General features: G+C 40.6%; 3 protein-coding genes across 4 annotated transcripts; 1 reads left to right on the top strand and 2 right to left on the bottom strand.

Moving 5' to 3' along the window:
- Positions 1 to 175: 175 nt before the first annotated feature.
- Positions 176 to 4,920, bottom strand: LOC146973543 (peroxisomal N(1)-acetyl-spermine/spermidine oxidase-like). Its single transcript, XM_085800196.1, has 10 exons — positions 4,707 to 4,920; positions 3,425 to 3,601; positions 2,786 to 2,913; positions 2,501 to 2,688; positions 2,001 to 2,182; positions 1,645 to 1,814; positions 1,392 to 1,477; positions 1,137 to 1,249; positions 886 to 1,040; positions 176 to 785 (listed from the first exon to the last, which is right to left on the bottom strand). Exons 1-10 carry the CDS (start codon positions 4,861 to 4,863, stop codon positions 633 to 635), a joined length of 1,509 nt encoding a protein of 502 aa, XP_085656322.1. The 5' UTR covers positions 4,864 to 4,920; the 3' UTR covers positions 176 to 632.
- A 428-nt stretch (positions 4,921 to 5,348) lies between these two features.
- Positions 5,349 to 9,767, bottom strand: LOC146973542 (peroxisomal N(1)-acetyl-spermine/spermidine oxidase-like). 2 transcript variants are annotated; one of them, XM_085800199.1, is made up of 10 exons: positions 9,497 to 9,767; positions 8,697 to 8,873; positions 8,400 to 8,530; positions 8,091 to 8,278; positions 7,622 to 7,803; positions 7,291 to 7,460; positions 6,867 to 6,952; positions 6,679 to 6,791; positions 5,601 to 5,755; positions 5,349 to 5,491 (listed from the first exon to the last, which is right to left on the bottom strand). In XM_085800199.1, the coding sequence occupies exons 1-10, from the start codon at positions 9,648 to 9,650 to the stop codon at positions 5,351 to 5,353; spliced, it is 1,497 nt and encodes a 498-aa protein (XP_085656325.1). In that variant the 5' UTR covers positions 9,651 to 9,767; the 3' UTR covers positions 5,349 to 5,350. The 2 variants fall into 2 exon arrangements, with proteins under 2 accessions (XP_085656325.1, XP_085656323.1); XM_085800197.1 differs by having other exon boundaries at positions 5,349 to 5,500; positions 9,497 to 9,766.
- Positions 9,768 to 12,116: 2,349 nt separating this feature from the next.
- Positions 12,117 to 13,910, top strand: LOC146973541 (GTPase IMAP family member 4-like). Its single transcript, XM_085800195.1, has 2 exons — positions 12,117 to 12,199; positions 12,539 to 13,910. The coding sequence occupies exons 1-2, from the start codon at positions 12,187 to 12,189 to the stop codon at positions 13,564 to 13,566; spliced, it is 1,041 nt and encodes a 346-aa protein (XP_085656321.1). The 5' UTR covers positions 12,117 to 12,186; the 3' UTR covers positions 13,567 to 13,910.
- The last annotated feature ends 802 nt before the right edge of the window (positions 13,911 to 14,712 follow it).

The following is a 14,712-nucleotide window of genomic DNA, read 5'->3' as shown; positions in this document are numbered from 1 at the left end:
TTTTCCATTTATTGAATGCCCGTCATAAAACAAATAGGCTGAGAATTAAATATAAGAAAAAGAGCAACATAGCAGAGACACATTCACATGGTGTTTGTTTTTGATTTTTTTTAAGCATGTCTGTGCCTAGGGTTGCTTCCTACATCTAATTAAATATAGCTTTTAGAAAGTTTGCTGTAAAATTTTGATAATTTTTATTCAAACATAATTTTTGTTATACACTTTTCTTTGGTGATGTTTCACATCATTCAAAATTAATTGTAGATAATAACAACATTTGTGCAACAGTAAAAGATAAGGCAACATATTGTGAGATAACTCTGATAAATGTAATATGGTTAAGCAGATTTGTAAACAAGATGTACTTACAGGCATTTCTTTAGTTAATATTCAAAGCTGTTCCCTTTATGTGTTTATTGATAATATAATTACTATATTGAGTGCAATTGTACTTGATTGTATTTCAATGCTGTGAACTCAACAGTATAAGGTCAGCAGTATGGCACCTCATTTGTCTTAGGACAAAGTGACTGATTTACAACAGCAGCACACAAACCCTTAAAATCAACCATGAGATCATAGTGTTACAAGGAGTCACAGATTGTGGACATGAATCTTATCTCATTGTTCTTCTAAAGCTTCGACTTGGTCGTCTGAGATGGACTGAAGGAGGAGTAGTGAGAGATGAGCCGATCAGCTTCTCTCATCCCGCTGAGAAGAGCTCCATGGACGGTGGAGAAGTAGCTGGGATGAGTGGCTTCCCCAGCAAACAACACCTGCAGGGGCTGAAACACCAAATATTTAGAATGAGGATTCTTAAACAACGGATCGTTACCTACAGGCTCGTGTGTACACATTTGTGTTTGACTATGAACATTTAAGTACTTGTGACTGTGATCCCTTCAAGGGCAGGGGCTCGGCCATGTTCTCCAGGTCCTGCATCGAACAGCCTTTGCCGGGGTAACTGTACGACCCACGTGTCCAGGGATCATGAAACCACTGGGAGCGGAGGACTCTCCTCGGGGTGATGGTGGGGTTTCCTAAACGCACAGAGTCACCAGTGTTAAGAGATTCTTTTGAAAATATAAAGAAGAATAATGCTCAGTGGAGGAGTATTGTGAATTATTTAGACTTACCTGTAAACCTGCGAATAAGTTGTGTCATGGCATGTGTGACCTCCTGCTCCGACAGCGTCTCCATGTACTCCGACTCGTGCCCAGCAATCCATCCACACAGAACATGGCCATATCTGAGAGTTAAACCGTAAACAGGACTGATTTCTCAATACGTGAACATCAATCAATCTGCCAACTTTTATACACAACAAATACAACATAAACAAGCAAGGTACATATAGTGTGAGCATTTGTGTGCCTAATGTGGTTGTTGACCTTTCAGTAGGTTTAAGCACAGTGAAGCCAAACATCTTCTTTATCCAGGATCTCTGCACATCTGGCACCTGGTCCACCATGGCATCCTGAATCATAACGAGTGAGAGAACAGATCAGAACTGTCTCGAGTCTGACGTACAGCAAATTAATTGTGAAGTCAAAATGTTTGAGCTAATTTATAGCACATACCGGTACTTATGTGCTGTATGTGGACAATGCATGTGTACTTTTATTCACTGACTACATATCTCACCCCATCTTCCCACACAAAGTGGATGACCTCACAGTCGGCATCCCACCATGGCGAATCAAACTCCACAAATATTTTATTATTTGTTCCAAAGCCCAACCTCTGGACGGAGTGCAGCTTGTGTAAAGGGAGAGGGGGACTGAACAGAGTTGATTGGTGCTTCTTTAGGTAACCTGACAAAAAAATACAGAAGCATTGATTTGTGTTGCTAAAGAATCAAACAAAAATGTAGCAATTAAGGTGTTCATATTATAAATAGACAAATATTAATCATTAATAATTATTTGAATAGAACACAACTATTTACAATATCCCCTTAGATAGTTATTGAGTGATTGTTTATGGACACATAATTCTACCTAGAGGTACGGTGACAATAACATGATCAGCAGCGATCTTCTCCCCATCATCACACTCAACCATCACAAGGTTTTCTCTCTTCTCTGTGTGGCTCCAGTGGACACAGCGTACAGGCCGATTGTAGGTCACAACACCACTGGGGAGCTCCGACATCAAGTTTTTGATTAGACCTTCATAGCCACTGCAACACAAAGGTATTTAAAAGTTATTTATCACAGACATAGTCATCTAATGGACTTGATATCAACCTGTCTCACTAAGAATTTGTCTCAGAACATCGTCATATCTACCACACTACCTACATGCCATAAATGCCACTGGCCACCTTTATAAATATTCATAGGAAATAGTAATTTGTGTATCTTTTGGTCACTGGCCAGATGAGCAATTGTAAAACATCACTGTTACATATCAAATGTTTAATATGTAACTAAAATTGATTGTTGTAATTATTGAATATAGTTGCTGCAGCATGTGTTTGCAGTGTCGGGGTACGGACCCTGGGAATGTACAGTCCAGTCCAGGTAGAGTCTTGTAAAGGCCGTAGGCGCCCAGGCCCACCTCATCCAAGCTGTGAGTCCCGTTAACAGAGCACTCCGCCTTCAACAAGGTGGTGATAGCACACAGCTGCAGAGATCTGGTGTTTGCATCCATATCTTTCCACAGCTGTGGTGCTCGTTGTTGCACCTGTGACAAAGCAAATTCTTTATTCCGGATGCAATTTATTGTCAAAAACAGCTGAAATGACCAGTATTACTATTGTGAGTCCCTGAAAGAAACGCACCTTTGACCGTATGAAATCTCCGATGCTGGCACAGGGTTCTCCTCCTTCAAAGAATTCTGAACTTTCATTCATCAGCTCAAAAAACATCTCTAGAGCAGGAGAGATGTCCTCGGGATTCAACTTCCGACCTACACACGTCACATAACCCACAGAATACAAATAAGGAAAGAAGAAGTTCAAATTCTGGTTTCACACTTTTTATACCTGTACCTTGTTATTCCAGATTCAGAAAAAGAGCATTTGTATTATTGCCAAACACATATTACTAAGTACACACTTAAATATTCCCTAAAGCGTGGAAGGACCATCAATGTTTAACTATGTGACTGGTATAACAGGCTGCTGTTAAACCGCTGGTATGTCTTATGACTTCTGAAATCATCAGTGCACTATTACAGTCCAGACTGAAACATCACTGCAGCCTACTTTGCAGAGTAAGTGCATAGAAAACATCTGTTTCTTGTCTGTATCGTGTTATTGCCTTTCACTTCTTGTTAGATGCCTTTTGCAGTTGACTGCTACAGATAACAGGCACAATTAACCAGGGTGTATCTAAAGTACAAGCAAGCCGGTACATATTTTCCTGTCAAGCTGTAATAATCCTCCCCTGTCTTATCATGAAAGTGGGCACCAGCTGACCTGAACTGGTGAAAACGTTGGGAACCCATGGTGGATGTCCTCCCACGTCCATGGCCTGGTTCTCTGGGGTGAGGGCCTCAGGGTCCAGGAGCCCGTACTGACGAGCCAGACAAAACACTGGGTTGCCCTCGGATGGTCCATGGATCCAGTTTGCCCCTATCTCAACAATATTATCACCTAGAGATGAAAAATATTATGAAATGTTAGAAAACACGTCAGTTTTGTTACTGAACTGCCATTGCTGTTTGAAAATAACAAGGTCATTCAAGTGGAATAACCCTTAGAAAATTATCTCTTGTATTTTATCAGTTAGTTTGATTTACAACGGACATAAACAGGTCTGGTCATAGTTGAGAAAAAAAAAAAAAGGTGAGGAAACATTTCACAGTACTATCGTTTGGATTTAGGGATTTAAGATGCCACAAACTTCTTTTTTTAACTTCTGATTATTTTTCCTTTTGTTAATCAGATCATTAAATCACTCTTGTGATGATGACACAAACAAAGCTTGAAATCAGGGCTTCTTATTTTCACATGTGGGGAAAGCCTTTGGGAGCACAAACAAATCCCCACAAGATGTTACATAGAAGGCTGCTTCTTTCTGCATGGAGGAAAATCCTCTCTCAAGTTTTAATAAAGTTTTTGAGGTGTGTATACATTCATAGCCTAACTGTACAACACACTGACCTACAGTTACACATCTGGTAACTCACATTGAGTTACTGATTATATCTTATTGTACAGCTGCTGCATACAGCTGCAATAGGATAGGTCTTTCGTCATATGATCTTTCTTTCCTTCTTCTTGGAGTAAATAATTAACAAATGCCTCAGCTGCATGCAGACAAAGCTCTTTTGAAACATTTTTATTTCTAGAAAAACTGTCTAATTCAGCTCGAATATTTTCTGTTTTTTCTTCGCAACTGGTAAAAAAACATTGCGGGTTTTCAAGTGTTTGTGAGGCAGGTCATCTAAGGACACCGACACCACCATAAACTTCAGGAAGCTGGGAGTGTTTTTCACACTTTACTCTTCAGATTAACAGATGATAACGTTAAATGTTATTTGTCGGTGGCATGTAGACTTGTAGATTAGTGGTTTCTGTTGCTACGGAGTTGACGTTTGCTATGGAAAAATATCTTATGAGCTTATCCGTTAACCAGTGACCATATGTTTAATAACCTGTGCAACTGCAAAGATCTAACTGTATAAATAGGATATATTATATTTTTTATTTATTTGACAGTGGTTCTCGCACTTCCGCCTTCTTGGGCTCTACTCACCCCATCTTCGTGTTTTTATTCTTCCTCCGCTTCTTGCAGTCGCCTCCAGTATCCGCACATGCTGAAACCCAGCTTTAGACAGCCTCCGTGCCGCTGCTATACCTGATACACCGCAGCCTATTATAACTATGTTAGCGTTGGCACCCGATACCACCATTGTTTACACATTTACACCTTACAGTCTATGATTTACACACACGCTCCTTCACTAGTTGAAGCCTCTTCTTCCTCCTCTTCTGCTTTACGGCGACGATTCAATGTCTTCCGGTTAAGAGTTTCAAAATAAAATTCGTTTCCGGAAGGTTGTTGGACGGATAGATATTTTTTGTCAGACTTAGGACTTACAATGGTCAGTTAAAAAAAAGATCAAAACTCTTGTTTTTTTCCGTATTGTTTCTTGTAATCTCTTATTTGTTAAAATGTGGCACACATTACACACACTACCCATGCAACTTGGCCCCCTACCAGTTCAAGTGGAGATGGTTTGAAAATGAATCACAAATAAAAGGCCTCAAGCAATTATTTCAAGGGTATTGCAGGATTCCCTGAGTCAACCATGAAAAATGCATGACAAGTTTCTTTGCAATAAACCTGAAAATAAAAACAGTATTTTTTTTATGCATCTAGTCTAGTGTGTCAGTCTTTTACAGTTTTTGATCTTGTCTACATAGACTGTTGGGGGAGTAGTGAGAGATGAGGCGATCAGCCTCTCGCCATCCGCTGAGAACAGCTCCATGGACGGTGGAGTAGAAGCAGGGATGAGTGGCCTCTCCAGCAAATAACAGCTGCAAGGGCTGAGACACACACAACCAGTTAGGAATGATATAGTCATTTTCAATTGTTGGTGTAAATTTCATGTGTTTGTGAGGGAATGCAACAAGTTCATCTATGCACCTGTGACTGTGATCCCTTCATGGGAAGAGGCTCCATCATATTCTCTATGTCCTGTGCTGAGCATCCTACTGCTGGGTGACTGTAAGATCCACAGGTCCAGGGGTCATGGAACCACTGGGAGCGGAGGATTCGCTTCGGTGTGATGGCAGGGTTTCCTAAACACACAAAATTATTCTGATGAGAACCACCTTCAAATTACCAAGGCTCAGAAACACTTCAAACACATAGGAAAAAGAGTAGAATTAGCCAATAATATTAATATTATTATGTCAATCAAGACACCTAAACAACAGCAAACTAAGAATTTCCTCATTCAGGGAAACCACAATAAATCTTAAAACAAGTATATCACTTAATGTTATCTACTTCTCTTCCTAACTCAAATGTGCAGCTAAGCTGGATAAAGAATGGCATTTTGCATGAGGAATAATAATTTAGCCTCCTCAGGTCAAATTAGTACCTGCACCTAGTTCAGTCAGTGCAACCTGTTTACAAATGCTAGATGAATATGTGCCAAATTACATTAATTACAGGAAAACCACCATTTCCTTATATCCTAAAACAACTCCTGTAAATCCATACACCCTAGAACCCACATTTCAATAAGGCTGTGTGTGTGTGTGTGTGTGTGTGTGTGTGTGTGTGTGTGTGTGTGTGTGTGTGCGCAGTGCAGTTTGTCCAGCAGCTGGCAGCACAGCAAAAGTTTTTCTTTTTCCTAAAACAAAATGGATATGACTCTACAAATTCTTATATTTAGCTAATAATTATACACAACTTCAATGTTATGTTGTCAAATCTAAGGTCAACTTACATAAACTTTGTCAATCATTAAAGTAGAACTAATTGCTTTTTGTATTCATATGGTCATGTGTGTTATTCAGTTTCTATGTGTGGGTATATGCATTTTTTTTTGCTTTTCTGTATCTTTCACCTTCCTTGTATTTCCATTTATTTATTTTTACAACCTTGCCTTTGTAAAACAGTTTGTATTTTTTAAGAAAAAAGTAAAATGGTAAAGAATTACTCTCCATTTTCCTCCATGTTAGTGATTAGAAAGCAGCTAAAGGTTCACACTCACCTGTGAACGTCTGGACGAGCTCTGTGATGGCATCTCTGACCTCCTGCTCAGTGAGCGTCTCCATGTGCTCGGCCTCATGTCCAGCAATCCAGCCACAGAGAACATGGCTATACCTAAAGGGTTAATCACAATTAGTGAAAGGACTGCATTGCTCTCTTAATCAGTGAACCATTAATGTGATATATTACCTCTCAGAGGGTTTGAGCACAGTGAATGTTGACATCTTTCTAATCCAATATTTGCTTATATCTGACACATGGTCTGAAAAGTCTTTCTGAGGACACAAAGGGGGTAAAACAAATATTTAATGTGTGTGTGTGTGTGTGTGGATTTTCCAGTGATACACAACTAATAAATGATCAGGTTATTAAATCACATTATGTAAAACAGGTCTTTTCCCTATTTGGTAAGTGTGGCAGTCAAATGTTAAGTTACATTTTTTAGGATCATAGAAATGTATTAATGGGTTTAAAAATCAATAAATCAAAACTATGTATGTTACGGCTGACGAAATCAATAAATCTGAGGCCTGATATTTAAAGGTGCTAAGTTGCAAACCATCAGGAAACACTGAGATAGTCTTTTATACGTGTTCTTGGTTGCACTACAGACCTCATCTTCCCACACCAGGTAGATGACCTCACAGTCAGCCTCCCACCACAGTGATTCAAACTCTACATATATTTTGTTGCATGTTCCAAATCCTAGTTTTTGGATGGATTGCAGCTTATGTGTTGGGAGAGGAGGACGGAACAGGGCTGAATGGTGTTTCTTAAGGTAACCTGCAAGAAGAAAAGAAAATGTTATGCTGACATACTGTGCTTACAATAATCTTTACTGAGATGGCTTCTTCTTTAATATCTGGTTATTGTGGTTAATCTAAATTTACATCATCTCTGATTCATGGGATGAAGAACAGTACAACATGCGAGCAGAAGGCTACCTAGCGGTACGGTGACAATAACATGGTCAGCAGTGATCTTCTCTCCATCCTCACACTCAACCGTCACAGTGTTGCCTCCGCTGCCAGTGTTGTTCCAGTGGACACAGCGCACAGGTCGATTGTAGGTCACTGAACCACTGGGGAGCTCTGACATCAAGTTTTTGATTAGACCTTCATAGCCACTGCAACACAAAGGTATAAATAAAAGTTATTTATCACAGACACAGTCATCTAATGGACTTGATATCAACCTGTCTCACTAAGAATTTGTCTCAGAACATCGTCATATCTACCACACTACCTACATGCCATAAATGCCACTGGCCACCTTTGACAAACAGTGCAGCATTATCCTAGTAGTATCACTCATGGACTAATCACTTCAGCTCTACTTATTCATGGGGTATACCACCACTTGATTGGTTGTGCTTATACTGTCTGAATATGTTGGACATGTTGGAACACAAACCATGGGAATGTACAGTCCAGTCCACTTAGATCCTTGTACATACAAAATCCCGCTGGGTCCATCTCATCCATGGTATGAGTGGCACTGGCACAGCACTCCACCTTCAACATGGCACTGACTGCACATTTCAGCAGCTCCCTGGTGCTTTTGGGTTTATCGTTCCACCTCTCTGCTGTTCGCAGTCGTGCCTGCATGAAGTAGCCGACAAACCACACAGAGCAGACGTGTAGACATGCAACCAGACTTGTTTTACAGACTTCAGTTAGTCATCATGACCTTGAGCTTAAAATAATTCAAAAGTAAATGTACCTCTGACCGTATAAAATGCCCTATGCTGGTCCACTGTGTTTCCTCTTGATTCTTAAACTGTGACGTGTCATTCATCAGCTCATAAAACATGTCCAGAGCAGGATTCATCTCCACAGCACTTAGCCTATCACCTGCACACAACCCACAATATATACATTATTAATTAACAACAACAATCAGTGCACATACACAGAGTAATAGGTAACCTACACATCACTGGACAGCATACAGTATGGTAATCCTCACATAAAAGAGTAGTACGACTGGAGGTGTAATGTGTTAAAACAGGCTGATGACCTGAATTGCTGAACCAGTTGGGTACCCAGGGAGGACGCTCATCAACGTCCATTGCCTGGTTCTCTGGAGTGAGGGCCTCTGGATCCAGGAGGCCATAGTCACGAGCCAAACAAAACACCGGGTTCTCTTCACATGGGCCATGGATATAACTTGCCCCTATCTCTGTAATGTTATTACCTGTGGAGGAAAAGAGCTCTGTGAGCTGTGAAACAAAAATTAAACAGCTAGGGTTAGGGGTTTGTTTGAGCTAAAATTAACACACAGTGATGATTTGTTCCCTTTGTACAGTGATCAGCACACAACGACTTAAGAAAACACAGAAGTGGAGAAGTGTGTTTGGAGAAGTATAAGTGGTGGTTGGAAATTAGGTGAGTTTATTTGGTAGTAATATCAGCCTTCAGGGTTTTCCCTGGGTTTTTTTGAGACCAAGGTGGCAAAGGCCTGTTGGGGTGGGGGACGGGGACATGTCCTGTGATTTTCAGCATATAGGACTTTTTTTTTGTGCCCATGGAAATAAAAAATCTTCATACCATATTAACGTTGTAATAAACCAAACAACGTACCTTATTTTCCTAACACTTCAAGTGTGTTGCCAATGTTTGCAGCATATGTTGTCAAGTTGTTTTGATATTTATGGTGCCTTGCGTGTATTTTCTTTAATTGCGGTTTTGAGCTCTGAGGGCCACTGTATCTTTGTGAAGGATATGGAGAGGGATGGGGGAGGTGGGACATATTTGTATATATTTGTATCTGACTTAAAGAGAAACTTCAGCTATAACACTGGGCATTAGCTTGCTCACCCACTCTTCCTGTTTTTATTCGTCCTCCGCTTCTTGCAGTCGCCTCCAGGATCCGCACATGATGAAACCCCGCTTGAACGAGCCTGTGTGCCGCTGATATACCGGATATACCGCAGCCTATTACTATAACCTTTGGGTCGGGACTCCCAGACATGCTCGGTTCTCGTTAGAGGCGTTATCTCCTATAGGCACTGACTATAAACTAATGTAGAAAATAACAGACAGATCCCAAGTCCACCGTGTCTTGCTATAAGACAAAGTGCAAGTCTTTTTGCAGACTTTGGACTATAAGATCCCTCCGCCTGTTGCTCATGGCTAAACCCATAGACTGTAAAAAGAAGGCGAAACCAGATTCAGTCCAGTTTCAGGTGGTTGATAAAGTTTGTTTCTCATATGAAGGCATGTCGTTCATATGGGAGCGTTTCTGTTGCCAGTAGCTACACAGTCCGCCATAGATGACGCTGCAGTGGACAGCTGATAGGGCTGCTCTGTGAGGGGGTGCACGTCGGATGTAGCCAACCAGCCGTTTTAATGGACATGCCCCCTCTGTAAGGGGAATATCCAGAAAATGCCTTATTTACTGTAGCATGAACTGCTGCTGTGCTTGTTTTTGCTCCCCCTGTGTCTTCATGAGGGGAAATAATCTGTCAGTTATTTTGTAAATGTTTGTTTTGTATACCATTATACAGAATTAAGATGCATCAACTCATTGCTTCTCACAAATAGGCCTACAGTAGATATAAATCATATTCATTTTGCATCAGTTTAAACTTTCCAAATTTTAGTCCTAACATCTTCACTGTCTGATAGACCATCAAGAAAATTTGATATGAAAGAAAACAAAAAAACTTGATGACAGCTTTTCTTGAACTGAGAGAATTAAACAAAGCTCTGATAAATAATCAATCATTAAACAACAGTTATGTGAGCAGAAGGCTATATTGAGCTACTGTACTTTGACCCACAGTACTGCCTTCATGTAAGGAACTTGAACTTCATGACATTATCCTCTGAAAATGAAAATGGCAAGAGAGGAGTATCCCAGCAGTAATGGGAGAGTCTGGAAAGTTTATCCATTACTCAACCTTGGACAGGCGGAGAAAAAAAACACAATCCAGCTAGTCTATCTTCAACAAAAGGTTAAACTGCTTTAATCAGGAAGAGTTGATTCTGTCATAAGGGCGTATTGTGTAAAATTGAAGTGAAATCAAAAAAATGGGTGGGGGTTTAACTGATAAAATATAATTATGATTACACCGGTAGGCTTATCTATTGATGATGATTGATTGATATGATTATATTTTTGGCACAGATTACAACATTTATTTTGTAAATACTTTATTTTATTTGCACTTGCTCCTTGCATTAGGAACAACGTTTGCCCTTTGTTGGGGTCATTCCTATGTTCCCACAGCTCTCCCACATTTCTAACTTTTTTTTTTCACTGAAAATTAGGCCCTGTGTTCCCACAGGGGGGCAACCGCCATTCCGACGTCCCACCAGTCCGACATAGGCCTCTAATTGTCTAAATGGCAACACTTCATTTTCTATCAAACGCCCGATTATTCCGACAATTCCTGCCTCCTATGGTCTGAATGACAGTATTTTTGTTCTTTTTTTAAAACACGCCTTTCTGCATCCTGCATCCTGCCTTTCCGACAATTCCTTTAATAGCGTATTTTTCCCACAAAAAGATTTTGCACTGGTTGGGTTTAGGCAATGATGAAAGGAGTTGGTTAAGTTTAGTAAGAAGACCAAGTAGAGGATAGACGGAACATAGGGCTGTGGGATAAGGCTGTGGAAACATAGGGCTGTGGGAACATAGGGCTGTGGGAACAATGGGCTGTGGGAACATAGGGCTGTGGGAACATAAGTTGAACATAAGCATGGACCCCACTTGTGTTGTTTTTCATTCCCTCTTGGTCATGGGAAGCCTGTGTGTTTGATGATGTGCCATTAGATGTAAAGCAGATGAATAAATCCTTTAGTGTCACAAATTTGAAGGGACTGGATCCAAATGCAGACTCAGAAGAAGACAGGTATGATGGAGTAATGAAAAAATAATGTATTGACTTACAGAGGTAGCCTACTCTGAAGAACATGCAGGAAGGAACTCAAAGCACCACTGAACACAACCACAGGCAAACAAGTGATGAATGCAGACAAACCAATGAAGGACAGACACTGAGGTGAAACATGAGACAGAAACGAGACACAGGTGACTAACATGAGGTATAACACCCGTGTGCAGGAGAGAAAGCGCAGGAAGACAAAACACGGGAACTTCAGAATAAAACAGGAACTAGAGACAAACCATGACAATCAGTCACAGTGTGGTGTGTGTGTGTTGTGTATGTGGTGAGGGAAGTGGTAGGATTTCAAGGAGGATCAGCCGATGGGGAAATTCCTTACTCTGCAGTAGCCTGCACCTTTCAGTTTACTGTAAGAGAACTGTAAGCCATTTCTGGTAAATGGTGAAGGGAGGGGTGAGCAGCAGGAACACTAGTCTTTTGTGGTCAAAGTAGCAAGACTTTATTTGAGTTTCACTTTCACTTTGACGTCACAGTGCAGCTTTTTCCGGTTGACTCAGTGGTGCTTATAAAACCAGACAGAAGGGAGGTGTGGCAGACACACACCGGACTCTTCAGCACTTCAGACTATTGAGCTCCAGTGTCGTCTCTGCTCTAACTATGGACAGCTTCGGTGAGTCATGTGTGTTTTAAATTACCATTATATTTATGGTGACATAACAGTGATTATTGCCTGATGTTATTTTATATAATACTGCTGTATGTCCCATAGATAAATTCTTATGATAAAACGGCAAACTGTTTTTGTTTTTCCAATTATTTTTTATTTCTGTTTTATAATCCATTTTCAATTAGAAGATCACAATCAAACTTTCAAATTCAGCTCTGGTTTAGCTAATCAGTTTAAATCGTTGCTATGTTTCAGGGTTGAGAAATTAATAATGTAGCTACAAAAGAAATGTTCCAACACATCTCTATTGGTAACCTGTTATATTCTTATTGCTCTTCACAGGATCTTGCATAACAAATAATGAGGAGCTGAGGATTGTGATGGTGGGGAAGACGGGGAATGGGAAAAGTGCTACAGGAAACAACATTCTGGGCCGACAGTGCTTTGAATCAAAGTGCAGTGCTAAATCTCTGACTGTAGAGTGCTCTAAGGGCACAGCTACAGTGGATAAGCAGAAAGTTGCTGTCATTGACACCCCAGGCTTGTTTGATACCAGGTTTGATGAGGAACAAACATCCAAGCAAGTAGGGAAATGCATCTCTTTCGCTGCTCCTGGACCCCACGTCTTCCTGGTGGTCATCAAGGTGGGCAGATTCACAGCGGAGGAAAAAGGGTCGGTGACGAAGATCCAGGAAATCTTTGGCAAGGACGCAGGTCGATACAGCATGGTTCTCTTCACTGGTGGAGACTTTCTGGACAACACCATTGAAGAGTTCTTGGATGAATGTCCAGACCTGCAAGAGCTTGTGGCCAAATGCAACGGCCAGTACCATGTCTTCAACAACAGGCTGAAGGAGCGCTCACAGGTCAATGAGCTATTTCAGAAGATCAGAAATATGGTCCAGAGGAACGGAGGAAGTCACTACACCAACGAGATGTTCCAAGAGGCTGAGAGGGCAATCGAAGAGGAGAAAAGACGCATCCTGGAGGAGGAAAAAGAGAAAATCCGCAGAGAACAAGAGGAAATGGAGAGGAAACTTCAGGGGAAATATGATGAGGCAATGAGGAAAATTAATGAGCAACTCCAGGCTGAGAGAGAGAGAGAGAGGAGAGAGAGAGAGCAGGAGAGGCAGAGGGATAAGCAGGAGATGAATGAGGAGAGAAGAAGAGAGAGGGAGGAGAGAGACGCAGAGAGAAAGAGAGAGAGAGAAGACAGAGAACGTGAACTGGGTAAAATGAAGAGCGATTTACAAGCGAAACATGACAGTGACCTTCAGAGGGAAATGAATAAAATAAGGGACGACTACGCATCGAGGGCCAGGTCTCAAGCTGAGCAGAAGCGTAAATCTTCTCCCTGTGCAATCCTGTAAAACAAATTCTGCATCAACTTCTGTTTGTTAATACACTCAGTGCTGCGTATCAAATGAAACGAAATGAGCAAATTGTATGATTCAGCTGTACAGATATCCATAAACTTAGATTCTTTAGGTCTTTGGTTCTATTAAGATATTGATATAAAATGTCTGTATCTTCATTTTACCTTCCATGCAATTGACCCTTTCTACCCATGATCTGTAGTGGTTATTGTGATACTGACATCTGCTGGTGATTTACTAGATTTATGGTATCAGTGACAATAGATATCAATAAATAAAAAACTGTAACACTAAACAATCTTTCTTTGCATGACTATAGGAAATGTTTTTGTTTGTTTGTTTAAAAAAAGTCTACCTATGTGGTTAATGGTACTGTGAAAACAGTTGTTAAGGGGTCCCGGCTCTAAGTGGCTGGGAGTCTCATTCCCCTCATCTGTCTGACTTCTTTTTTTTTTTTAACCCAGGGCATGATCTGAACTATAATGAACACAGCTCATCATCATGTAGAGATACATGTAGAGCTTGCTTTCTTCTATCTTTGATTAAAACATTGCTCCAAATGTATGAAATCATTGATGAGCTGATGATTATGCAAAACAGATTTTTTTTTTTAAAGCAAAAAAGGCTTCAATCTGTGGCACCATCATAGTTGCAGTCCTGATCTCTGTCATCATGGGAATCAAACCCTCAATCTTAATATCAAGAGCCACCCATTGGGCAGACAGAGCCTTTCAGACAAATGATCATCTCCCTTGATACTGACATTAATGAGCTGTCAGCCTGTGTGTGACTGTGCGTGTGTTGAAGTTTGATATGTGATAAACAGCTGGCATCACATCCACCTGTTGTGCATGTTGTCTAAGGTTTGGCTTCACCTTTTGCCATGAACCGAGTTCAGTCCAGTTCAGCCGGATGGTTGGGATGTTTCTCATGTAAAGGTGTGTCATGTGGTAGATTTTGTGTTGGCTGGTAGGCATGTCTGCCATAGATGACAGATTGGACAGCTGATGGATGGGTGCACAATGTGGTCAACCAGGACAACGTTTGGCTTGGAAAAATAATCTGTCAATTATTGGTACATTTTTGCTATTCTTAAAAGGTATTTCTTAATATCAATGTTGTACACCATTATACAGAATT

The sequence above is a fragment of the Trachurus japonicus genome, chromosome 15, assembly GCF_045865225.1.
Source record: "Trachurus japonicus isolate A0001 chromosome 15, Traja_1.0".
Classification (NCBI taxonomy): Eukaryota; Metazoa; Chordata; class Actinopteri; order Carangiformes; family Carangidae; genus Trachurus; species Trachurus japonicus.
This window is presented reverse-complemented; position numbering and strand designations above follow the sequence as displayed.